This window comes from Ictalurus furcatus, chromosome 9 (assembly GCF_023375685.1).
Source record: "Ictalurus furcatus strain D&B chromosome 9, Billie_1.0, whole genome shotgun sequence".
Taxonomy (NCBI): Eukaryota; Metazoa; Chordata; class Actinopteri; order Siluriformes; family Ictaluridae; genus Ictalurus; species Ictalurus furcatus.
This window is the reverse complement of record NC_071263.1, coordinates 24,991,786-25,019,092: the sequence shown is the minus strand read 5'-3', so window position 1 is coordinate 25,019,092 and position 27,307 is coordinate 24,991,786. Positions and strand designations below refer to the sequence as shown.

The window sequence follows — 27,307 nt, the reverse complement described above, 5'->3', positions numbered from 1 at the left end:
TAGGCCTGAAGCCGATCCCAGGGAACTCAGGGCACCTGGACGGAGTACCAGCACATCACACATCACAGGGCACAATTGCACACACATTCACACACACGACAGACAAAACTGAAATGCCAGTCAGACTACCATGCATGTCTTCAGACTGGAGGAAACAGGAGTACCCAGAGGAAACCTCTGAACTACAAGGAGAACATGCAAGCCAAGAGAAATATATTCTTACTATTTCAGTCAGTAAACAGTTAATATACAATCAGTATTTACTATGAACATGACAACTAGGTATGTGCCATAATCACTTCTATTGTAAAATTCAATACAATCTCAAGTAGGCGTCATTTGTGCTCCAGCATTTGCCACCCGTATTCACAAGAAAGGGTAAACATGGAAGTCTTCTAAGGGTCTGGGGGTTTTTTTTCTGTTTGTTTTTTGTTTTTTGACAAATACAAGGAAACACCACTTGTGTCCTCATTTTCAAAACACATTATTGACATAAAATTGTAACCCATGTGTCATGTTTGGGACAAGGGCTACATCACTGCAGTCACACGGAATAGGGTCCATCACATCATCCACAACTGTAATGACTCCAACAGTCATGCCCTTGATTAAATCTTCTTCAGAAAACTGTGTGCTGTATAAAAAACAAACAAAGACAAACTTTAAAATGTGCTTTCACACATACATCCTCACAAGCTCAATGACTTAAGAACACCATGAGTGAACCGATCTTAACTTTACTAGTTATCACACAAGATGAATTAATATTAGAAAGGTGGTAAAAAAAAGTACCACAGTATTTACAAAACAAGTACACTTGAAATAAATCTACTCACATTAAAATGCCTCGAACCGGTAATGAACTCTGTTTTAAAACAGTACATTTTCCCATTGTCATGACCAGACGAAGTGTAAAAGATTGCACACCGATTGAAACGGGCCAGGATGACTCAAATGTCACTTGAGAACCGTCACTGGTCGAGTTGGTCTCAACATCGTCAGCATCTGATGTAGAGGAGGCAGGTTTTGGACGGGCAGGGAATGAGAAAAAGTCTGATATTTTTCGTTTGCGCGTTTCGTTTTCTTCTCAGCTGGCTAACGTTAGTTAGCTATGCAGTTAGCTAGCCTACATATAACGGATCAATTCAAATTCCAACGAACTAAACCACATCAAACTAAATGAAACACCTTTAATAAAGTTAACACTTCCAACTTTTTAAACCCGATAAACGTGACATTAAAGCTGTTTCTGTTCATCTATACAGCCGACGCTTCGACCACCGCAGGACAAGAGTGCAGAGTTTATTGGAAGCCATACAGGAGTGCACGCGATAGAGCAGGTGATAGGGCCTACGCATGCGCAGTAGGAGATGAGAGTTCAGTGGCCTAACACAACAAGACTGATGCTCATTTCTATTCATTTGTTTTTACATTTTGTTTGTGGGTAACGGTGGCCACTGGCGACTGGCAGAAAAAAACATGGTCGCAAAATTAAAAAGTTAGTCGCACTGGCGACCATTTTAGTCGCCATCTGGACCCTGTGTCCTATTTCCATGAGGTAAAAATACGAGATTACGCAATATATGTAAAAGTATTTTTTAAAAAAACAAAAACATACAATTAAGCACAATCAGGGCCAGAATAAAAAGTTTCAAATGTCTAGAACTATATCAACATATGAAAATAAATCACTCAGATCTGTTTAGGTTTCTCCATTTACAACACTAACAATGCATAGGCCTGAGTGAGTCTCATGTCATCTGAGCATAAAAAGACTTGTTTGTAGTTTTTAATCCCCTTTGCTAGTTATTTTTGATCTTTGCCCCTTCACTCAGACTGATTGGACATTTTTGACTGACTCCATTTCACTGAATTCAAGATGGTGTCAGCTGTGCATTATTTAAATCACGGTTCACATAGCAACCCTAGATTCTAGAATGTGTAGATTTCAAGGCCCAAGAAACACAACACTTTTTTACACAGAGAAACATACACACCTTCGCTGACCCAGTTGATCATTTTTCCAAAGTGTTGTTGAAAATGTTGGACCTACTGCTTATAAACACTCCCTGTATGGATACTACACCCCAGCCTACAGAAGGACCAGGTAAGACAGCTGCAATGGAGTTTATACAAAGCAACTGTGAGTAAATCTACAACATGTTGAGGCATGTTAGTAAAAGGTCAATGGCACTAGTACAATTAATGTCTCACTGTGGGAGAAAGAAAAACATTTATTTATCAGAACACAGAATCACAGTCTTTCTATGTAGCTCTAACTGTGTATTTGACTCTAGGGAAGCCAGTCATCCTGTGTGATACTGACTACCTGTGTAATCAGTGGCTGTCACATCATGACCTTGAGATAGCAACTTTTCCAGGTCCTCTTCTGAGGTGAGACCTCCTTTCTTCTCTCATTTAACACCCAGGAGCTGAACAGTAAATATGCAGGCTATTGCAGCAGTAGTGATCTGAAACATATTATCAAAGCGTATGTGCCATAATCCACCTATACGAACATGTGTTGCAGCAAAAAGATGAAGAAGGAGGACTTGCTTGATTTTATCCGGAGAAAGACCCATGAGTGTCTGATTAAGGATGATATACCTGACCAACAAGCAGCCTATGTGTTTTGGCTTATCATGGAGAAGTTCTGCACCCAAAATGGAGTAAGTGTATTAATTATGTTTTGTAAATTACGGTATTTTAAGTGAATTTATTGACCATGAAGGCACAAAATCTCTGCATTCTAATAAATATGTACATGGATTAATTCTAAAATAAATTTCTTTTGCAGAATGTGATGATGACGGACATCACTCCACTCCTCTGGATGGGCTACAGTGCTTATAAGAATAAGGTATTAAAAGCACATCAGCATGCATCTGTCTGGTTATGAATATATATCTATGTACTGGTTTAGCAAGTATCATGCTGACTGACATGACAATTCATGCTACAGCTCGGAGATCTTGAGACAGAGGATCACTGGTGCCTTCTTCTCGCTCGTCGCTTATCCAACTCTAATGACGCAGAAGATGAGCTGAGGGAATCCGTCATTAAAATTGGAGACACACTTGGTATGGATAAATACAACAGTAACTGTATTTTTACTGGAATTTGCATACATTTGCATATATTTCATGTTATGCTATAATGATATCATGAATTCTATCAAGGACTATTTGATGGACCCTTATCCTTACATGAATGTTTGATTTTTCTGCAGCGTCCAGAGGACAAATATACCCAGCTCACGTCTGTTATGTGGTGGCACAGGTTGAGCTGGACTCGTACAATGACAGAACCAGTTTCACTCTGATTGGATCTGGAGGGTATGTTGTGTTCATGTGTGTGTGCATGTGTGGGATTATTTTCATCACTTGCTACTGATACACTTGTCTCTTTTTAAATTTTTATTTGTTTATTTTTAATTTTTTGACCAGTTTGCCATTTGGGAAGTCAGCTATGAGGGAAGCCTTCGAACGAACTGAAGTGTATGAGTATGCCCTCTGGTTGAACTCTGGGTTCACACAGCCAAACTTTCAGGTTGAAATCTCTTTTTTTATATATTAATGATATGGTCTCTAATTGGTCAAATTGTAGTGACAGCTTATACTAAGAATGAACGACTCTTCCTGTCTTAGATCGTTAAGCTACTTCACGCCGGAAGGCTAGCTGATTCTGGACATTCTGCTCAAGCCCGGAACTACTGCAGGACCATTGCTACGGCAGTAGCCACCTTCCCCAGCAACATCACAGTCATCCTCATGAGCCGTCTTATTAGGGTAAATAAAATGAACAATATTTGTGAAAAGATTTCAGGTTTTTTTAAATGCAGAGCACCAATTTCCCTTCCCTGTCTGTTTCTGCAGCTCTCTGAGGAACTGTACAGAGGGAAGGCCAAAGAACCCAACTGGCTGGTAAATCTTCGCTACCTGTGCCTACACAAGGTGTGCATATAAAAACGTATAAACAAGCCTTCACTTTAGTCTTAAAGATTACTAAATGCTGAGAAATGTTCTCCATCATTGTCCACAAACCTTTCATCTTTTACGTTAGTTCATACTTCTGTTGTATTATTTGTAGTTCATGCAAAAATGTCCAGTATTTACCTGTGCAAAACTTCTTGCTTTGAAGGTGGAACAGATTCCTGGGAAGGATTATATTATCCCAGAGCAGCAGGAGGTGTGGGATGTGGACTCTCAGTCACAGGGTCTCCTGACAGCTGAAAAGTTCACTCTCCATCTTACTGCCATGGAGCTGCAGGCTGAGATGTGGGATGAAGACTCAGAGTCAGATGGTTCTCTGATGCCTGAAACGTCCACCACCTATGTGAATACTTCGGAACTCCAGCCTGAGGTCTGGGATGTGGACAGCGAGGTGATAAAAATAAGATATAACTTTAATAAAGAATAGTTTATTCTTAAGCCAAATGCTGGTGTAGCAATACATCTAAACAATATAAAAGAATTCTTTTATAAAGTTGATTTCGGATCCTATGGACACAAACTTTCTCAGCATACAGAATACATGCAAGATTTCTCATGTTTTATTAACAGTATACTAAACTATGATAGAATAAGCTATGATAATATGATATGATATTTAACTTTCAGGTCCAAGAGATGCCCACTTTCCACCCTTCGTGTCTGAAATTCCTCACTGAACCAGAGGGTATGTTATAATCCATCATTTACACCAATATTTCAAAATGCAACATTCGAATCTACCAAAATCAGTAAAGCTGGCATTTCTGACATATTGGCTCAGAGCACAACAACACTTACAAAGTACCTGGCATTAGATGGCTTCTTTGGGTCTCATTTTGGTCATGTGACTAGATGATGCTTAAATGCTCATGAAAGCAGCCCGGTTACAGAATGGTGTAATAAGGCCATCATGACATAATTATAGTTATTGTACTTTTGTATCACTCATTTAAAAAAAAAACATATGCAATAAAACATTCATGTATTACTGGCCTTGAACATGAGGCTCATTTGATACTTTTTACTTTCTACAGCACAGAGATTTCTTGCCTTGTACACCATGGGTGACATACTGGGGAGTGGAGGCTTTGGCACAGTTTATGAAGGAACTTGTAAGAAAGATGGACAACAGGTAAATTGCCCCCCTCTTTTGTAGGTGTACCTCACATGATTCAAAATCTTCATTGTATTTTTTTTTATTATTATGAAGAATATTTAAAATGTTCTATTATTTCAGTAATGGGCTACTGACATTTTGTTATTTACCAACAATTTAAAACACACCAGGAAGATGGAATTAAAGTGACCGTTTGAAATAGGTGAAACCGGAAGAATAGCGACTATATGACAATCATTAAGGATAATCATTCTCATAGAAAGAAGGAAATGCTGGTACAGATGATATTACAATATTGCAAATCCTGTGAAAATGTACAGCATTTATTATTATTCAGTTACGCATGAATCAAGTTGATTATGTAGTTAGCTACATTACACTGCCAACTGTCAGAACATAAAGGGCTAACCAACTCTGAAGCTATAAATAGTAAAATACAAAAAGAAATATGTTCGTTTTACCATCTGTTGCAATTAGATAACACATTAAGCAGAGCTACTGCTCTAGTTAATACTTCCTTCACTGCAGTTCCACCACTCTATAAAGGAAACTTGTCACCTAAGGCTGTCTTCCTATTTGTTTATTCAAATTTGTTTACACTGTGCATTAAACTCTTCAAGCATATCTACACCTGTTGACTGCTAATGCAGGGACTGTTGGTAATAAGTGTACTCATTGTTTTTAGGTTGCAATTAAATACATTGCCAAGGATGCCTCAGATTTCTACATCCCCATTGTAAGTAAACTTATTTTACTCCTGCTTTTACAATTGCTTTATAGACCTAAACTATGTTTAGAGGACGTCTCCATTTACTTGCACCTGCTACTGTAAACAAAAACAATTCAACTTGTAGCCATGTTTCAGCACAGATATAAGAATCTTAGATGCTGAATTAGCCAGTGTTGCTAACTACATTCATAAGTCGACTCCCCCACTACAATAGCAGGGTGAGGATTGCTCATAAACAAGTGCAAGTCTATGGAGAGATGCATTTCTACCCTGAAAAAATGAACTAGCTTTTATGTCCGACTGATTCTTACAAAAATTTGCCTTGTTACAGATATCATACATTTCTGTTAATAGCAAGAGATGTACAGTTGTGTGCAAAGGTTTTAGGCACATGCAAAGAAATGGTGTAGAGCAAAGATGCCTTCAAAAATAATGAAATTAATGAGCAATAAACAGTAATAAATGAAACAAAGGCAATATTTGGTGTGATGACCGTTTGCTTTAAAAAAAAATAGTAGTGTAAGGAAGAATTAGTGCAGTTTTATAAGGTAATGAGCTGTAAGTTTTATTGAGTAGCTTGCAGAATCAGCCACGGTTCTTCTGAGATTTTGACTTTTACACTTGCTTCTTATTTTTGCAGCAAAACCCAGCAGCCTTCATTGTGTTTTTTGTCTGAAAAGTGTCTCTTATCGCTTAATATGCTGCTTTCTTTACCGACATACAAACATTTTTTTGTAACATTTCATTTTGTGCTGGAAAACTAATGTTTGGAAATCTAATATATTTTTGGACTGACTCGATAATGTAGAAGTCATCAAATAAAAATCTATACCAAAGTTGGTACTTTAAAAAATAGGGTGCCTAAGACTTTTGCACAGTACTGTCAATGCTAATATACATGCACTGTGTGTGATTGAGTCTAACTGCGAGAAACATGGTCAAAGCAGTGAGATGCGGGCGAATGTAAATGTACAGTGGGACAGCAATGATCATAAACCAACATCTGTCTGTCTACACCAAGTGTTTTACTTCTATTGATACTTTCAAATCTATTAAAACTATAATAACTATAATAATAGCCTAATAATCAATAATAATTCAAAGTAAATCAGACTAGAGTTTTTTCATTCATTTAGCAGGAATCAAAACATATAAGCAACAATATATTAGTTATAAAATGATCGAGTGATATAACGTAAGCTAAAGGTAACAGACTCTCTAAACTAGCTCAATTACATCATGATATACTGTATTACACACATTAGTATTACACACATGAGTAAAGAACTGAGATTGAGTCGAAGAGTAGCTAAACAGCAAAGTCATTTATTTTAGTTGTATATCTGGCTTTTACTTTCTGCTTCAACACTTCTGATGAAGCACTAGCTTGAATCCGCCCCCACAAAGAGAATTTTAAATGTAATCAAACTGTAAAAGATCCCGATTTAAAATGTTTTTACCAGAACATAATTTATACTAATTCATTCATGTGAACTGTGAACTGCTCATTTTGTTTATTCGGGACCAACCTTCCATTCTCAGGACTATCCTGTGAAATGTGGGACAGGTGGTCGCCCTACTCCAAACCCATGCTAACTATGCTTCTTCTAATTTTAGCCTGGCGAGTCCTGCAAGCTCCTTCTAGAGGTGGCTTTAATGCAAATTGTATCAAAGCCACCTCACAACAAGAACGTTCTGCAGCTCCTGGATTGGTTCGATATGCCCGACTGCTTCCTGTTGGTCCTGGAGAGACCCGTCCCCTGCATGGACGTGTATAATCTGTGTATGAGTCAGAAAGGCGTATTAGATGAACCACTGGCCAAAATCATCATGTGGCAGGTGATTCATCTTTTTTTTCGCACCGCCATGACCCCTCTTTGGAGGACCCGGGAATTTGTTTTAGAGAGTTTGCTAATGTTATCAGATGCTTCACAAAGTAACAAGGTTAAAGATGGACGATACAAACTGACACATAAAATGCAGATAATAATGGTAAAGTAATAGGAATATTAACAATAACAATCCACAGCAGCATAATTTGGTTTGTGTTTGTGAGTATGTAGATATGTGTGTGAGTGAATTGTTTTAATGAAGGTCTACTCATGTATGCTTTGGCTGTGACTATGTGATGTGGCTGTAAGGTTGCAGTCTTGCTGTGACTGGTTGTTCTTCTTATAATACATAGTTACTGATGCAGTCACTGATATAAGTAGTTGTGCTTTGATAGAATTAAATTCAGCACTTTTGCTGTTGATCCAGGCAGACAGTGTTCTGCTTCTTTTTCAGTGAGTGAGACTGATGGTATTATTTGATTTCGTGCTACAGGTGGTCGAGGCTGCCCGCTACTGCCATAATCGCGGCGTTTTCCATCGTGACATCAAGGCGGAAAACCTTCTTTTCAACACCGACACGATGGAAGTCAAATTAATTGACTTTGGCTGCGGCGATTTGTGGCAGGACACACCCTACGAGGAATATGCAGGTAATTGCACATCGAGGAGTAACAGATATGGCATATAATTGAATGGATTGAATATCTAATTTGTGATGTTGCTGTGGGGTGGTACGGTGGCGTAGTGGTTAGGGGTTCGAATCCCGCCTCTCCCTTGCGTGGGCAGAGTTTGTATGTTCTCCCCGTGCTTCAGGCTTACTCCAGCTACTCCGGTTTCCTCCCCCAGTCCAAAGACATGCATTGTAGGCCGATTGACAGTTCCAAATTGTCTGTAGTGTGTGAACGGGTGTGCGATTGCACCCTGCGATAGGTTGGTACCCCATCCAGAGTGTGCCCGGCTTTGTGCCCCGAACCCCCTTGAATAGGCTCCAGGCTCCCCGACGACCCTGTGTAGGGTAAGCAGTACGGAAAATGGACGGACGGGTGATGTTACTGATGGTGTTCTTGCTCTTTCATTCAGGAACTCCAGATTTCTGGCCTCCAGAATGGATTCTGCAACAGGAGTATAACGCCTACCCCGCTACTGTCTGGAGTCTCGGTATACTCCTCTTTAGTATAGTCTGTGGAGAAATGCCCTTCATGACTGACGAGGAAGTTGTTGCCGGGACCCTGCATTTCAAGCCTGGCCTGTCTAAAGGTGAGAAAATGCAGAAGCATCACATTAAGATATCACAAAAAGCTGAAAATTGGAGAGAAATGATATTGAAGTCGCAATCAGAAGTTAAAAAGTAGTGAGGAAATTTCTGCCTCTGATCACATCACTGTCCACACAGCCTGCCACCATCTGATCGAGTGGTGCTTGGAACAGGACCCTAACAAACGGCCCAGCCTCCAGCAGATCAGCGAACACGAGTGGTTCACAGAAGACCTTTAAGACCGGGTTCAGGTTAGTTCAGGTCAAAGCTAATTAAAATGAACTAAGATAGTATATAATCCTGTGGTCTAGATCACATTTACTGTACTAGATCACTACGGAGTTCTCGAACAATAAAGGCTTATGTAATTATATTCACATGAAAGAAACATTAAATAAACATGAAATAAAATAAGGAAACATGCTAATGTATGTTTTTTTTATTCCACAGACCCTGTATAGACGGCATTGAATCATGAAACAACAACTAATTTATATTGCCTGAGAATAAATTAAGATCAGTGTACCTGACTGGCTGCTGTTTGCTTTTATTCATTTTTATCATCTTGATGATCTTCTGCTTGGAGCTTTCTGCAGTTATAACTCACTTTCTGCTGCTGTGGATGGACACACATGGATAGCTTAAAGATTTGCACTTCCCAACAACAGTTTATGCCACGTCTCAATAGAGATTCAATAGATAATCTCATATGGATAATGTAGACTTGCAGTTAAGAACTACTGCTGTATTCATGAAGACTGAGCTCTTCCCGCGACTCTTATTCACCGTATGCACATATTGAATCCTTTTTAATATATTTAGAACTGTTGGATTTTATAGTATACGATTGAAGAATGTATAGAGTTGTATAATGATTTATTGGTGTGCAATCGAAGGGTCATGACAAAGTTCTAAAATACAAAAATAGGCAAAGTTTATTCTAATAGAAAAATGGCAGTCACTTCACGGATAGCAGCGACATCAGGCCATCGGCAACTACAGGACAACATCACCCGCCTGTGACAGTGTTGCCACACCTTGAAACCACCAAACTGGCTCGGACGACCTAGAAGTCCCTTATCGAGACAGAAGGATGAATATAGTATAGAAGATCAGAGCGCTCTGAAGCGCTCGTCTCTCACATGCACTATATATGATTAAGCTAAGGCTTGCCGAACATCTGCAAGTCTCGATAAGGGACTTCTAGGTCGTCCGAGCCAGTTTGGTGGTTTCAAGGTCTTAGCAGATGTGCAGACACTCCTGAAGACATTAACATGTTTGTGTCAGTGTAAGAGGAAAGAACATTCTGGACTAATCTCCATGACATGACCTCAAGCGGCATCATTCAGTGATGAACATGAACAGAGTGAACAAGACTATTAGAAAGTAAAAATGAATAATTTCCCTCACACTTTCCCGCCTCTATCATTACAAAATACGATAACTAAAATGAACAGAGAAATTATTATGCTGTGAGTTCATCAGCACTTCAGAATCCTTTTACGGTCCTTTTACAACTGAGCACGTCATTACACAGTCATAATAGAAAAGCTAAGGCTGTTTTTGCGGATATAATGCATATTATTGTCGAGCAAGGTCATTAAGGGTGAAATAAAACGTTTTTATGGTCAAAAGAATATTTACAATAGGCGTGAAATGATGTCAATGGGTCATCATCGTCAATGTCTCTGGGAGGATCTGATACCCTGTCAGGTTTAGGATACAGGTCAGGCTGGTCGTCGTAAGGGTCGTATTGACTCACGGTCAATAGGTGTTTTAACTAGCAACAGCGTTTGGTCGATAGACAGTGCTTTCACTGTACGAGAAAGACTGCGGCGGATTAAGGAAATGACGCATGGGAAAAGGAGTAGGCCCATAGAATGACTGCTGCTACAGACACGTCCACGATCCCCATCAGCCAAAAATGGAATTTAACCAATCAAAACCCCCGAATCCCTCGTCTGTGGAGGAGTGCGTATTGCCGAGCACGTGTTCAATGGTATTGGTTAAATTCTGGTGTGAATCAGGGATATAGAAACAACATGAGGTAGCCAATAGTTTACACACACTGCCCTTTTCTGCCAATAGAGTATCTAAAGCCAATCTATGTTGAATCACGGCAGATCTTAATGAGACCAGTTCAGTGTCTACCGCTTCTAAAGCTTCCTCAGTTTCAATACTTGCCCTGCCATACCATTGAATTTATTGAACAAAGCGCACATTCCCTCTCCGGGGAGCAGAGACCACCCGGTGGACGCAGTTAGGGGTCCTGTCCATGGATCCCACAGATGGATACCACGTGGGCATTTCTGCGTTCAGTGAGCGTCTTCATCGCAAATGAGTCACGTACCTGTCTTGCGGAGTCAACATCATAAAACTAAGGACCGCAACGACCTGGATTGCAACAACCTTGCCACGTGTTTGGCAGGGCATGATAAGCATTTCTGCCAAAAGCCCACAATGTGCTTGCCGTGGAATCAAAGGGTGTTGTAAGATTGCATTGAAACTGCGTGGTATTAGCGACGTATAAATCTGTAGTAGCATTATACAAAATATTGTTATGGCATTTGGTCACTCCCACCTTAGGGGTGGTGTCGTTTAGGGAAAACGCTGTGGTCTGTAGCATTAATCATTGCATATGTTAACGGAGTGGTCTGCCATTTATATGCTAGTTGATGGCAAATCCAACAGTGACCAAAGGTGATGCAAAACGGTTTAAGAGGTGGCCAATATCTTGGCATACAGGCTTTTAACTACTAATTGTCGTCCAATCTGCAGCAATAGTCTACTAAAGTCCCATCACCACGATCAGCTAAATACCAAATTTGGGTAAAGGTGTGTGCGTCATGCACTCTTTCTGCCACAACGATGTGATTGGCAGGGTTGATCAATAAGTCTTCTCCAACTCCAATATCGCACTCTGGTTTATCTTTCCAGCTTGAGGGTCTACCCCCAGACCCCCAGTGTTGACGTGAACGGTCCCAGTGATTTGTGAGTTTATTTCTGTGACAGGGCTTACTAACAGATACCACCTATACCAGGAGAAGGGTGTAGGATTAGGAATAGGTTTGCATGTGTGAGTGGATGTGCAGGTCGACATCTCATGATTTGTGTCTAGTCTGTAACAGTAGTCTGAGGTCAGGGAGCTTTGGGGAGTAAGAGGTGAGGTAGCAGAGTCCCGTCGTCTATCCTGCCCTCTCTGTCCTGGCCACCTGGCTATACAGTACGCACTATTGAAGTTCAGTCCTCCCAAGAGTACAGTTTTCCCGTCGTCAACATTTTTCTCCGAAAACCGTATCCGTGATTTCGCAGGCTACTAGATACCACTTGGTGTCTTGTGTTGTGTAACCACAAGGAACTGGTGTGAGTCATTTTTTTTTGTCATGCAGTGAGTCATGTGTGTGTATGCAGGTCATCGCTCGTGAGCGTTGGTTCTCCTAGGGGCCTCTTGGTAGAGAATCACTTTCTAGTCCGCCGACAAAGAGGACCTGGAATGGCATTTTCCACTTGGCCCTGCGAAAGACCTTGATCACTACCCACTCTCCAGGCTTCAGATCATGCCTGTGGCTGGAGCTGGAAGCACTGCCTTTACCTGCTTGTGGATAGAGTGCAGAGCAGAGGACCATGTTGGACAGTATTTAACATAGCATCATCACATGTTGCTGCATCAGGAAGAGGAACTGTCACAGGCCCAACTCCTGTGTGTGGAGGTCACCTGAATAGGATTTCAAAAGGGCTGAGCCCATTCTTGGGTCTTTCTCTCACTCATCTGCATTAGTACAACAGGTAAGACCTTGGTCCACCTTAAACCTGTGTCAGTGCAGCACTTACTCAATTTATTCTTTAGAGTTCAGTTCTCCCGGTCCACCACTGGCCAGATGGAATGCACAACGCTGTTTCAGATCAATGCCCAAATATTCACTAACCTGCTTAAGGGCCATGCTGACGAAAGGTGTATCCTTGTCACTGGAGATTTTAGTGGTAATTTCCCACCTAGGAATTATGTCCCTAAGCAGTGTCTTTGCTACCGCGTCTGTGTACTGTTTGGACATAGGGAATGCTTCCACCCGTTTAGAGAACTAGGTTTGTCTGGAGTTGGGTGTGCGGCCTTCTCTACCTTCAAACCCACGATATGAGTTGCGCAAACACCGTAAACAAAATTTTTTTGAGTTTTTTATTTTTTTAGAGTAATTAGAGAAGCATTTGGTAAACCAATGCTTTGTTATCACAGCTATCATTCCCCCTTTTGATACATGGTCTCTCCCATGCATAATATGGGAATATGCATTTTGGGAGACAAGGGCGGCCTTGTGAGCACTGCCAGACACCTTCTATGATAGAACAACCCGCTTTGCACCTTACTGCTTTTATGTCTGCTGTAGCCCGTGACTGGGGGTCTGAAAGCTGTAAAGTTGGAGCTGTTAGCTTTTTACACAGTAGTGCACAGGCCTTTTTTGTCTAGGTCTGAAATCAGTTTTGGGGCGTGATCTCGACTGGTGGTGCACTTCTAATTAGGCCTACATCATGATTCCCTTGGGCCCACAGCTCGAGAGGCACCTCCTTCAGTTGTGGGAGTGTCCCTAGGTGTGTGGGGCTTGTCTCAAGGTCATGACATATTACATCCCGGTTAAACTTGCACACTTCCTGAAAGAATTGTTTATAAACTCCAAACGTCAGGCTGTACCATATGTTGGAGGTTGGTTCCTGTTTCCAAGCTGTAATTTTCCCACTCTCCCATGATCTGACCCATGGGTCTAGAGTAAGTGTTTTCAATCAGTAGGATGACAAATCAGGTGTGAGTGAGCACCCTGTGTTATTTAAAAAACAGGGATCTATCAATCAAAGTCTGATATTCACAACACATGTTTGTGGAAGTGTAACATGAAAACACTGCATTCCAGCATAAGAACCTTATCCCATCTGTGAAACATGGTGGTGGTAGTGTCATGGTTTGGGTCTGTTTTGCTGCACCTGGGCCAGAACAGCTTGCCATCACTGATGGAACAATGAATTTTGAATTATACCAGCAAATTCTACAGGAAAATGCCAGGATATCTGTCCGTGAACTGAATCTGAAGAGAAAGTGGGGCATGCAGCAAGACAACAACCTTAAGCATACAAGTCGTTCTACCAAAGAATGGTTAAAGAATAAAGTTAACGTTTTGGAATGGCCAATTCAAAGTCCTGACCTTAATCCAATATAAATGTTCTGGAAGGACCTGAAGCAAGCAGGTCATGTGAGGAAACCCACCAACATCCCAGAGTTGAAGCTGTTCTGTACTGAGGAACGGGCTGAAATTCCTCCAAGCCGATGTGCAGGACTGATCAACAGTTACCTGAAACGTTTAGTTGCAGTTATTGCTGTACAAGGGACTCGCACCAGATGATTAAAAAAAAAAAGAGCAAAGGTTCACATACTTTCGCCACTCACAGATATGTAATATTGGATCATTTTCCTCAATAAATGTATAATTTAAGCATAATATTTTTGTCTCATTTGTTTAATTGGGTTCTCCTTATCTACTTTTAGGACTTGTGTGAAAATCTGACGATGTTTTAGGTAACATTTATGCTGAAATATAGAAAGTTATAATTCAAGCACCACTGTAAATATGATAGTCCATATTTGCCTAATGTAATATTTAAACAGTCATATAATAAACAAACACTTTCAGTAAAATCACAGTTTTTAGGCACCCATGGTGTATGGGACGTTTCAGAATAAGTTTCAACCTGCCTTTGGTTTTCTTAAAGGATGTGCACTTCTGATATAGCTTAAAAAATTTATTGACATTATTGGATCTAAAAATGCTTAACATAGAACAACAATGAACGAGACAATAAGATATAAACGGTCATAAAAAGGAAGGACATTTCTTCAAGGTAAAATTACACGTCAGGTACATTACTAAAAACACATTTCATTCCCCACAAGGTTGTTTTTTTTTTTTTCCTTTACAAACAAAAAGTCAGTTGAACTGAATGTTTTGGATACTGGGGGCCTCTAATTGCTTCACAGAAGTAGTTAAGTGGAGCGCAGGAGTGCACCTGCCGGTACTCCCCCCTATCCTGTCGTCAATAATGCAGAGGGATCTCTAAAAGCAGCTCGAATGCAGTGCAGTACTAAAGCTAGGGGGTGGGTCGATAAAACACACACACACAAAATATTGAACAATCTCACACATAATACAGTCAGTACATATTCTGACTCATCTTTAGAACATCTAAGAGTTTGATTATTGGCTAATTTGGAAAATACTGCTTTTTAAAATCAAGGCTGTAAGATAGTAAGATAAATCCATCCATGTTGTACAACCGAACGTAGAAATCGAATTATTTCCACATATTCATTCTCTCAGACATCAGACTCACTTTGTTATACGAACCTGATCCTCCATTTTGTGGCAATCAGACTGTCTCACTTCCCGTGGACAGAGCTCTTAGTGTGGATGGACAACATTAAATGTAGAGTGTTTAGTCCATTTAAATGAAACCCGGGTGCGTTTTTCACCTCTGTGTGGATTTTTAGGCAGGAGTAAACATCGCGATCACACTCAGTCGTGAACCAAAACGACCGGCATGAAAGTGTCGAGCGACTTGGTCTCGGTCCATATCAGGGGTGGGCAATCTTATCCAGAAAGGGCCGGTGTGGGCGCAGGTTTTCATTCCAACCAAGCAGAAGCCACACCTGAATCTATTGAAAGCCAAGATCGACTGATTAAACAGGTGGAATCAGGTGTGGCTCCTGCTTGGTTGGAATGAAAACCTGCACCCACATAAGAGTGCCCACCCCTGGTCCATATGAAGGCAATCGAGCGTGGTTTGTTTGCAGCGAGAAACCGATTTGACGCTGAATCGACCCGACTGCAGGAAACGAACCAAGAAAGACACGGTGTCGTCGTTGGTTTGGTACACGTGAGCCGCAAACTGAGCCAAAGGACAGAGCTGTAGCGCGTCAGAAATGCCACGAGTTCTAGATATTTCGACTGATGAACAAACAGAAGTGGAAGCTCAGTAGTTAAAATGTTGGACTACTGATCGGAAGGTCAGGAGTTCAAACCCCAGCACCAGTGCCAAGCTGCGTAAGACCCTTAACACCAGCAACTGCTGCGTTGTATAAACGTAAGTCGCTTTGTATAAGGACATCTGCCAAATGCCATAAATATAAAGAGAAAAGAAACTCTGGATTTCACACACGACGACGCTTCAAAAACTCGTCATTTATATAAATATATAATCATTTGCTCAGCGCCGGCTTCACGTTCTCTGTGCTCGGCTGATATCTGTGACACTGTTACTATACTGGTTCAGCTTATTATTATTATTATTATTATTGTTGTTTTAATTATGTGCAGTGCGAACCCAAACCAAATAGTAAACGAACCCAAAGTACCAATTTCGCTAAATCCGATTCAGATTTAACAAACAGAATAGGTGTGAAAGTGCTCTAGAATAATCGTGCCTTGTGAGTTTTATTCCCCATTTAAAAATAAATTGCGTTACAACGATGGACCGTGAAGCAACAATTAAACACTTATCATTATTTACAGACTGTTGGCTGCTCTAAGTGCATCTTTTAGATTGGCGAGTTTGGTATTAGTGTAAACGTTAGGAAAGAATGGGGCTTGTATGCATTTTGCTTTCTAAATCTGTGTGTAAAGAACTCGCTGGAACTGATGGTGAACTTGTGATGTTGGTTAAAGTTGTGTAAATATTACGACTAGACAATATAAACGAACTAGACAATAAAATAAGCTAGGTAATGACCGAGTTTGCTGATTTGGTGAGCTAGCATGGAGCTGCAATATTTTCTTGTTATCTGGGCAACGTAAAGGCAAAATAACCACGAAAACAAATTTACATCAAAACCGTTTAAAATATCAACATCTTCCTCACGTGTTGGTAAGTAACGGACAAAAGACTCAGTACGATGAGTATTACAGGTTTAGCCATTGTGAAAAATGTCCACGTTGTGTCACAGCTCGTGATCTAGAAAACGCAGAGTCTCGAACTCCTCGACTGAGCCGTTGATGTGAAATCTTCTTGTAAACACGTTGAACACATGACTCCATGTGAATGCAGAATGTTGGCTGTCCAAACAGAGTTTAAAGTCTTCCAGTGAGAGAATGCTGATTCAGCAGAAAGACAAGCAAAGCATCCCAGTTAAAGCCTGGAAACACAATACCTCCGTCTTTCCTTTTCTCTGTCTCGATCTCGGTCTCTCCCTCACTGGGCTGAAAGTCAGTCAGTGAGGATCGTGTTTCTTTATCCAGTCACTGGATGCCATTCATCAGCGCCTCGACGATATCCATTAAACAATGAAACCTGGGGACTTGGTATGAACTGTCAGGAAACGCATTGCATTTATGATGATCCATCTGCTATCTTTCCAGACCGACGGCTTCCCGTTACCGTTATGAGTTCGTACGTGTGTTTACTAAGTGCTGCTTCGTGCACCGGCCTCTCTTCCGGCTCCGCACGCCAATTTAATGTCTCTAAAGTGCTACGAGTGATGTGCTAAACAGTCTGAGGAACAATGTGTAGCTAAAATTCCCCCTTAAACCCACTTTACTGCAGCACACGCTGTTCCACACCGACACAGATGAGCACTTTTCAGATGAAAGCAGCGTGGTCGCTCGTCTCGCGTGGCGGAAGCTTCCGGAAGAATCATTCTCCCAGTTTCATAACGAAATTGACTGGAAAGGAGCCGCTTTTGGACGGCTTTCCCTCTACGTGCCCAACCTGAAAATGACACGAGATAACGAACATTAAAATGTTGGTATAAAGCAAACAGGTCACAGAATTACAAGAACGATCAAACATTTGTACCACATCACTGTTGAGGGTTTTTTTTTTTTTTTGTGACTGTTGCAACTTTTTTCAGAGTTTTTTTTTTTAGGTGGAAAACTACTTGAATTGGCGAAATTGCAATTGCATGAAATAGTTTCGCCGTAATGTTTGTTGGTAAATGAGACCTTTTTGCCTTAATCATGTCCGACGCACGTGAATCGAAGAGAGCTTTGGCTGAATGCACGTTGTGATGACGTCACATGACACGTCTTGGCTCAAAGCTGCAGAAAATCTGCGGTAATTTTGGAAAAAATCACAAGCACCTCAGAATACTGCGAAGTTTGTGTTCATTTCTCTGATCGCAAAATCACGAAATCCTTGAGGGACCGATTTACATAAATGCGCTCGTTCTAATATATTATTATTATTTCGACAGTAACAGCTCATCCATTTGGACTTGTATGGTGGACGCACCATGGAATCTAACACTAATAGTAAAAATAAATGAATAATAATAAAAAACAACAATAATAAAAATGGATTTTAAAAAAAAACGTGTTGTTAATTCGCAATATATCGCTGATAGAGTGAAAGGGTTTTCTTAAGGATAAAGAGATGTTTATTTAACATTTGTGGAACGAGTCTCCAGTGTCATCACTTCATAACCAGGAAAAAGCAGTTCCTTTGAGATTTCTGACATGGGAAAGTCTTCAGGATGAAGGACAAGCGGAATATTTCTGGCTTGTTAACCTCAAGACGAAGAGGCTGGTGAGTGGACGACTGTTTATAGCTGTTATAACGTAAGCGATAACCTGAAGCAACTTGTTTTAGGGATGTTTAACAACATTAAACGTAACGACAAATGGACAAAATCAGGTATGATGCATCTTTCTTTATCAAATACAAAACTGTACAAAGTTGGTTGCACAAGAGGAATAAAGCATATCCATATGTAATGTCATTGGAAACAAAGCAACGTTGGCATTGTGACAGTAACTCTGCTTCATGTCACGCATCAGGACACATTCTTTTTCAATAAACAGCACATCCCAAAGGTCTCATCGCTTACTTATTCTTCAGCTTGGTTTTTTTTTTTAGATTTCAGAGTGAAGAGTTTCGTGTAGGGAAATCATTTGTAAGCTGGGTCTATAGGTATGTGGTTGCATTCAATTCTGCTTGCAGTCAAGTGTAACACAGTTTAAACTATTCAAAGGCACAACGTAAAGAACACACAGTACAGGTAAAGTTAGTCTTGTCTATTTCATTTAGACTAACTTTTTGATTTGTGTTTAAATGTTGGACTCTATGGCGAATGGATTAGAATGCAAAACAAGCTTATTGCACTGTATATATTCAGCACCGTAAAGCCAGATAATACTGTGAAAGAGCAAATCTATTCACACACTGATTGTGTGCACCTCCATCCAAATATATTGTCAATTCCTAGAAAATGATGTCATTTCAAACTAGTCTCACTACTTGGTCGTCTGCCTGAGAGTCTCTGGGAATTAAATTTCTGTAACATAATGTGAAATTAATTATTTATTATTTAAACTGAAATGTGAGATTAGCGGTCACAGGAAAAAAACAAAAAAACAAAACAAAACATCTGTGTTTCTTATCTAGATAAAGAATCCTTTCAGCCTCACGAAGCTAATAAAAAAAAGCCATATTCTCCCTGGCTTTTTCATCAATGAGGTTTAACGGTGATGATTTTGTCTAGTAAGTAAGTGTGAAATTATCTGGTAATCATCTGCACAAGGGAAAAAAAAAAGTCATTGTTTCAAGAACATTCAAATTTAAAACATTTCATTCTAGGTACATTTTCTGTGGATTAATACTGTCCTTACAGTTCAACTGTAAGCTGTAAGTCCTGCAGCGAAAAAAAGCTTGTGTGTGTGTGTGTGTGTGTGTTTATGCACTGTGTATATATACTTACCCACCAGTGGGGATCATCCGCAGCAGTCACTATGATAATATCATTTTTACAGAAGGCCAGCTGGTCAGAGCCCACACCCATACAGTCCACTAACGCTCGAACCTTCCTCTTCAGAGGCCTCACTGAACTCTGACACACACACACACACACACACAGTATAACGACTTCTGTATAACATTCTGAATTAAGAATGCAGTATATAACTAGATGGTAAAGTTAGTCATGCCAAACTTTGACGAAGCCGGTCTGAAATCTGAAGCTAATGTGCAGCCAATATGTCTAGACTTGGATAGATAGCTAGGGTTCCAATACTTTCAGAGTCGGACAGATAGGGCGCCAATACTTTTAGAGTCGGCCGGACAGGGTTCCAATACTTGTAGCAATAGAGAGTGATGAAGTGTGAGTCTCTGTTACAGGTACATTCCCAGAATGAGAGTGAGAGAAGAGGGGCTTCAGGCCGTGTGTGTTATTAAAAGAAAAGGTGATGTTACACAGTGCTAAACAGACGACTGTCCCAACTTTTTTGGAGCGTGTTGCAGTCATCAGATTTGAAGAGAGTGTATATTTTCAAAAATAAATTGCGTTCACAAACTAAAACATAAAATAATGTGTTAATAACGGGTTTTCAATATAGTACAGTGTGAACTGGATTTTCAAATGACTCTGTGTTTGTTTTGTTTTTGCATTTTCCATCCTGTCCCAACTTTTTCAGAACTGGGGTTGTAGTAGTAGTAATTATAATAATAATAATAATAATAATCATCATCTTATGAAGCAAAACAGTATAGTGGCTTTCTCATGCCAACATAATCATATGCCGTAGTTCGTTACCATGGCGTTCTTGCGTGACCGGGGAGGTGGTGGTAGAATGACTGGCACGGTGAGGTTAGCGTTAACATTAGCAGTGCTGTTATTGGTCAGACTGCAGTAGAGCTCCTCCATGCTGCTTCCAGAGCTGGGAGAACCTGCTGCACACTTCCCACTTCCAGTACTTGTTCGCCGATACGACGTCGTCTTCTCCGACCTACACACACACACACACACACACACACACACACACACACACACACACAAGTTGATTCTTTATCCATCTTAATGCATGCTGCCTTTTTAAATGTCTACAGCCTACATTATTTTTTCCTCAGTATTGAGTATTGCAGTACTTTAAATATATTATATTAAATTATATCCATCAGTACTGTCAGATTGTTTAATATGCCATTTGAACCATTTCATCTACAGTAATACCTAAAACCTTTAAGCTGTGATCGCTGTGCTGCTTGACGTAGGAACACGGCTCTAAAATCTTTCACGGCTCTTATGGAATCCTTTTCTGAAACAGTGCATCAATTTTATAAATGACATAAAATATGACACATTCATTGTCCAATCTTTTTTTTTTCTTTCTTTTTTTTTTTAAGAAAATGTGTGGTTTCTTTTATAAAACTTTATTTCTTAAAAAAAATAGATATATTGAATAAATACAGTCATGTCCTGTATGAGGATCAAATGTTTGCTTGTCCAAATATGTCAAAAAAGCCAACGATTTCCATGGGGTGTACTTACTTTTTCACCTGACTGTATGTATAACATTATGAATACAAATATACATAACTGATGTGTATAGCAAGTATAACATAAGCTTACAATACATCATCAAATGATACAAGGTTACAATACATGGTCACAGGGTGTCCCAAAAGTCTCTACATACAGGGGAAATTAACACTACCTAGGCATTAAAATGCCTTCCAAAATGGTTCATACTTAATTTTTTATTATATATATATATATAGTTGCTCCAGTTGGCAAGTTAGCGCCTTGCATGGCAGCTCTGCTACCACTGGTGTGCGAGTGTGTGTGTGTGTGTGTGTGTATGAGACAGTGTAAAGCGCTTTGGATAAAAGCGCTATATAAGTGCAGACCATTTGCAATTTACCATTTAAAAGCACTGTGTAACTCTGCAGAGGTTAGTGCCAACCATAACCTCTAAACATCTCAATTCTTCAGCTTATGTGATGCTTTGACTTTTTTCAGTTATAACACCAATTCTCAGCGTGTGTTTGTCTCAGTAATAAAGATCAGCAGCTCTTACACGACGGGCCCGATGGAGCTCTGCGTCACTGATGAACTTGGTCCCTCCCAGACAACCGTCTGTCTCTTCAGCACTCCGTTGCGAGGTGAGCGGGGAGCCCGTGACCCTGCGACCTCGTTCATGGGTGAAGGGGGGCCGTTTCTATGGGAACCACTCCAGGAGCTGGAGCTGTGGCGGGAAAAAGGGTGAGACTCCTGGGTGGAGGTGCTGATTTGGGGGTCGGATCGACCTGGAGCGGGATGAAATAAACGACATGTTAAGACAGAAAATAAAAACATAAAACTTTACGTGTGCAACGTTACAATAGTGTAGGAATGTGAATTTCAAACATTAAAATCAACTCGCACAGTAGAAGTTCGTCAGAACAGCCTTTTTTTTTTTAGTTCTTTTTTATACTTAAATAATAAGCATAGTTCTAAATTCTGTATGCGTTATGTAAGAAATAAAACATGACGAGCTGTACTGTTATAGGAAAGTAATCAACAACACTGCCTGATGCGAAACCATCCGCAAGTCTAGTATTATCCTCCATGTTATTACACAGCAATTTTCCAACAATCCAAACTTTCATTTAGCAATACATCATACTTTTTTTTTATCCATTTTTAGTTACATTTAATGTCAGAGCTGGCGTTATAGAAAATGAATCAACACCCATTCGGACCAATCAGATTCAAGAATTAAATCCTACAGTGAGCGGTCTCGAAAACAATGAGGCAGATCTCGAACCTCTCTGAATGGATTTAGCAGGGAGGGGAGGTGGTGTGTTGCCTCCAGAGGAGGTGCTGCTGCTCGCTGTGTTGCCGCAAACAAAGTCTACGTTCTGGTATGGTCTGGTAGGGTCGCTGCTGTTACAGCTCCACGGAGAATTCCCAAAGCAGCCAATAGAGGGCGGAGGCGAGCGCAGAGCCCGGGGTGGACTGACCTACATGAAAGAAAAACAGACAACACACCGTTTCTAAAAAGTTCACACAGTTGTGTTAATTCTTGTACACATGTAATGTAAAAACATAAAGTCACAAAGAGAACAAATTTATCACAAGAATAAATAATATTGTTTGTGTCTCTCCGTATAAATGATGCTCTCTAGGTGAAGTCATAAATTCGTGTTCACATGAATGCGAAATATGACGACATGAGAGGAGTATCCTAGACACAGGTAGGAATAATTTCACAAATATTTTTGAAATCATTCAAAGGAACTTGATCATGTGACATGACCGTACGTCCACAGCTAGGATGATTGCTCGCATGCCACTGATTCAGGGATCATTTTTCGCAACGAAATGCTAAAAGGATCTGTATAGAAATAGTCCGCTCTCGTATTTAACGATTGCAGAAGTGAACACAAAATCGAGCAAACGTCGCAATATTCGGGCGAGCTTGCTATTTTCCAAAATTACTGCAGATTTTCCGCAGATTTGGGGATTCGATTCACGTGCGTCGAACGAGTACCGCTAAAAGGGTCTCGTTTACAAACAAACATCACTGTGCACAACTATTTTGTGCAATTGTAATTTTGCCAATCCGAGTAGTTTTCCACAAAAAAAAAAAAAAATTCCTGTCTGAACTGCATTGGCTACCGAGTTCATTTCGCATTAAATATATAATATAATCCTGCTCACATTTAAATCACTTCACTGTTGGGCACCTTGCTATCTTAGTAAACTGTTTCCCCCCTACAACCCGCCCCGCTCTCTCAGGTCCTCTGGGTCCGGAGTCCTCTCTGTCCCTGGATCTCATCTCCCTACCATGGGTGACAGGTCCTTCAGTGTTGTAGCATCCAAGATTCACTCTGCCTGACTCTTCCCTCATCATATCCATCCCCGAGTTCAAATCCCAACTTAAAACGTATGTTTTCTCAGTGTAATCTGTCCTACTCTGCTGCTATGCCTTTTGCTCTACTGTGTTTTTCACTTTCTGTTTGATTGCTCATCGTTTTTCACATTTTGTGTGTTTGTACATGATTGTTCATTGTTTATGTTTCATTGTATTGCTATTGTAAAACGTCCTTGTGCATCCGCACAAGGCGGGGTACACCCTGGACTGGGTGCCAATCCATCGCAAGGCACAATTACATACACACTCACACACCCATTCATACACTACAGACACTTTGGACGTGCCAATCTAGTCTTTGCACTGGGGGACCATGCATGTCTTTGGGCTGGGGGAGGAAACCGGAGTACCCGGAGGAAACCCCTGCAGCACGGAGAGAACATGCAAACTCCGCACACACAGAGCAGCGGTGGGAATCGAACCGCCGACCCTGGAGGTGTGAGGCGAACGTGCTATTTTTCAAAAGCCACAGCAAAATCAAGCATTTCTGGCCACGACAATCACAAGAAAACTCTGCGAAATCCTGTACGGACTGTGAAATAATTTCCTAGTTAACGATTATTAAATAATTGACTATACATTCGCATCTCGTCTATCTTAAAGCCACATATCGTGACACGCTGAAATCTGAAAAAAACGTGATATTTCCTTGTTTTGAGTACATGATAACAGTTGAGCTCATGAGTACTGATGTGTATTATACAGAGTGTGTATTATCTCCATAGTGCTGAATGAGTGATGAATATAGATGTATAATGAAGACAGCTTGATGTTCACACACCTTCTCATCCAGATCGTCTTCGCTGTCGTACAGGAACTCCTGCGGCATCTCCCACATGTACTCAACGTGGATCTGGGAGTTAAATTTCCCGCTGTGAGCCAGCTCCAGCTGGGAGCACAAACACAAACACACACACACAAATGAGAGAGGAAGAGTATTTAAAACTGTAATTGTAACTTTGACACAGTTTAACATCATGAATGAGTACAAAATGTGAGCAAACTTTTCCATGTAAAGGGCGTGACCGTTTTAGACGGAGCATGGCAGTTGGGACAGCTGCAACCCACACACACATACGCTCTCATACACTCGGTGTAACATAATTCCTGTCCCCAGCAGTGAGAGCACACTTTGTGGAGGTTATGACACCGAGTCAATATGGAGCGCAGTACTGAAGCGCCAGCTTGTGTTTACAGAGCAGCAGGTGGCCGCTGATACAAGTCAGTGTGCTGAAGATGAAGCTTTGATTTGATCGCCGCGAGGTCCAGATTCACGAGAGTTCACTCAGCAATATTTGTATCAGATTTAAAAACTCCTTCAATTACATAAACGTGCACATATATAAACGTCTATATCTGTATTTAAACCTGTAGTGGGTGTGGCCTAAACCAGAGGGCTTTATAAAATAAATAAATAATGATAATAAAAATATATAAAAATAAAAAAGGACATTGCCATTACTACTTTACCTCCAGAAACCCTGGAATAAAATCCCAGAGGTAGAAATATCAGCACTGTCAGCATGGTGTGTGAATTCTGCCTCTGATAGCTCCTCAACCTTCACTCAAGTTCACAACTGGTCTCAGCTAGTGATGTAGAGATGTACGAGGATGTGGACGCGCAGTTATTATTTTTCCATTAGTACCAGCCTGCAATATTTTCTTAATAATTTCCTTTGTTCTGTTTCCCAAAATATAAATAAACTAATAGCCTAATTGAAATGACTGTGACCCTGACCAGGCAGTTACTAAGGATGAATGAATGACCGTCGTACATTCATGTTAATAAATATGGTCTTTTTTCCCCACCCACAAGCTTCATATTTAACTGCTTGCTCACGTCAAAGTAAAAAACTCACACGTATGACTTTTTTGTGACATCCGAGTCCCGACACACACCTCTAATCTCAACCAGATGCCCGTGACAAGCTTCCTATTCAGACCTGTATTTGTATCTGTTCATTCCGAAAATACTGTATTCATATTCGGTTGCATATCTAATATACACCACGTATCAGTAATTAGGTTTTTGGGATGGGTGTGGAGCATGTGTAGTATGGTGTGGGTTTCCTGTAGGCGGTGTGTAATGAGATCAAACCTACCAAGTCGACACACAGTGTGTGCTGCAGTCTCTTGGCGATGTCCAGCGCGGTCTCTCCAGCCGTGTTCGCTGAAAAACACAGAGAGAGAGAGAGAGAGAGAGAGAGAGAGAGAGAGAGAGAGAGAGAATGAACTACAGCGTTATATACTTTGGTGTTTGCATGACCATCGGCACATAATTGTAGAATGAGGTGGGATTAGAATGAATACATTATCATACTGTTGGGTGATATCCAATTAAATCAGCTCTTCACATTTCCTTAAACATCTGAACGTGTATTTTGGCACATTGGTATTTTCATAAGGATGCGAAATAATGTATTTCTTAAGATTTCATGTCAGCTGACTAACTTTTAACAAGTTTTGCCATCTTATGTGTTTTTGTGGGTGTTAACACCACTTGGGCTGAGTGTATAATTCAGCTATATGTATATGATGTTCTGTTCGTATGAGACAGACTGGCCTGTATCTGGTTCCACTCATCTTCCCCTTTCCCTGACCAGTTTCCCAGCCCCCTTTGCTAAAAAGCATCCCTAACCAGACACTACCACCACCATGCTTCACAGTGGGAATGGTGTTCTCAGGGTGATGAGCAAATGTAGCACTTTGTACCAAGGCCAAAAAGTTCAATATTGGTCTCATCAGACCAGAGAACTATTTTGCTCATATTTGCTGAGACTTCAAAGGGAATTTCATATGGGGTTTTTTTTCCACCCAACAATGGCTTTATTCTCATCATTCATCTGTCAATCATTGCTTAGTGGAGTGTCCAGGCTGTGGTTGTCCTGTGAACAGCTTCACCCATCTGAGCTGACTTTTTGTACCATATTATTTCCAATTTTTACTAAGAGATTTAATAATGCTCCATGGGATATTCTAAACAAAATATTTAGATACTTTTCCAGAACTTTCCAGTTACTTGAGAGGAATAGGTGAAGAACATGTGGTAGTTTAACTGCATGCAAGATGCCTCCATTCAACTAATTAACTGATGGTTAACTGGTGGAATAAGAAGTAATTTAGGGGTTTCAAAGCAACAGGGATGAATACTTGTGCAATCACCAATGGGGTCGATAACAGGAAAAAAAAAAGTCTCATGTTCAATAAAATTAGCATCCTCTAGATGTCCTCAGCCCTTCATTTAAACCCAAAAAGTTTCCTTCTTTGTCTCCTGGAGCTCTGTTTCAAGCAGTTCAGTATAAAATACAGTAAAAAGGTGGGCGTGGTGCACGAGTGTGATGATGATGATGTACCTGTGTGTAAAGTAGCCTTCCCTTTAAGCAGCAGTTTTAGACATTCTGGTTTATTGTACATCGCACAGTAATGAAGAGCTGTATTTCCTTCCACTGTCTTCTTCTCCAGACAGCCACTGTAAGGAGCACACACACACACACACACTTCAATGCTTAACAAGTAACTTTAAAACATTTTACAGTTGCAATCAAAGTTATTCTAAATCAGGTTTATCGTCAAAATTGACAGACTGTTTTCAGCTGTTTGCAAATGAACAAATCAAACAAAAGTAATTGAAATAGTTCAACACAACAAATGCTTCAAGTGGTTTCCCCAAATTCAACTGAAAATGCATCTTATAATGACTTCTCCAGTTTCAAAATTA

General features: G+C 40.4%; 2 protein-coding genes across 2 annotated transcripts in view; one reads left to right on the top strand and one right to left on the bottom strand.

The window, feature by feature from the left end:
• Window positions 1–1,650: 1,650 nt before the first annotated feature.
• Window positions 1,651–9,451, top strand: LOC128612491 (myosin light chain kinase, smooth muscle-like). Its single transcript, XM_053632753.1, has 18 exons — window positions 1,651–2,107; window positions 2,298–2,394; window positions 2,531–2,669; window positions 2,798–2,860; window positions 2,963–3,080; window positions 3,230–3,335; window positions 3,447–3,549; window positions 3,648–3,788; window positions 3,876–3,953; window positions 4,141–4,383; window positions 4,620–4,677; window positions 5,027–5,124; window positions 5,795–5,845; window positions 7,457–7,678; window positions 8,165–8,321; window positions 8,752–8,928; window positions 9,065–9,177; window positions 9,377–9,451. The coding sequence occupies exons 1-17, from the start codon at window positions 2,041–2,043 to the stop codon at window positions 9,163–9,165; spliced, it is 2,019 nt and encodes a 672-aa protein (XP_053488728.1). The 5' UTR covers window positions 1,651–2,040; the 3' UTR covers window positions 9,166–9,177; window positions 9,377–9,451.
• Window positions 9,452–14,862: 5,411 nt separating this feature from the next.
• Window positions 14,863–27,307, bottom strand: part of asap3 (ArfGAP with SH3 domain, ankyrin repeat and PH domain 3) — a 54,919-nt gene continuing 42,474 nt past the window's right edge. Inside the window, exons 19-26 of the mRNA XM_053632746.1 lie at window positions 26,943–27,058; window positions 25,692–25,759; window positions 24,371–24,478; window positions 22,480–22,675; window positions 21,751–21,979; window positions 20,487–20,679; window positions 19,656–19,784; window positions 14,863–17,668 (exon numbers count right to left, since the gene is read on the bottom strand). Of these exons, the coding sequence (XP_053488721.1) occupies window positions 17,594–17,668; window positions 19,656–19,784; window positions 20,487–20,679; window positions 21,751–21,979; window positions 22,480–22,675; window positions 24,371–24,478; window positions 25,692–25,759; window positions 26,943–27,058 (1,114 nt within the window). The 3' untranslated portion in view covers window positions 14,863–17,593. The remainder of the gene's footprint in view (window positions 17,669–19,655; window positions 19,785–20,486; window positions 20,680–21,750; window positions 21,980–22,479; window positions 22,676–24,370; window positions 24,479–25,691; window positions 25,760–26,942; window positions 27,059–27,307) is intronic.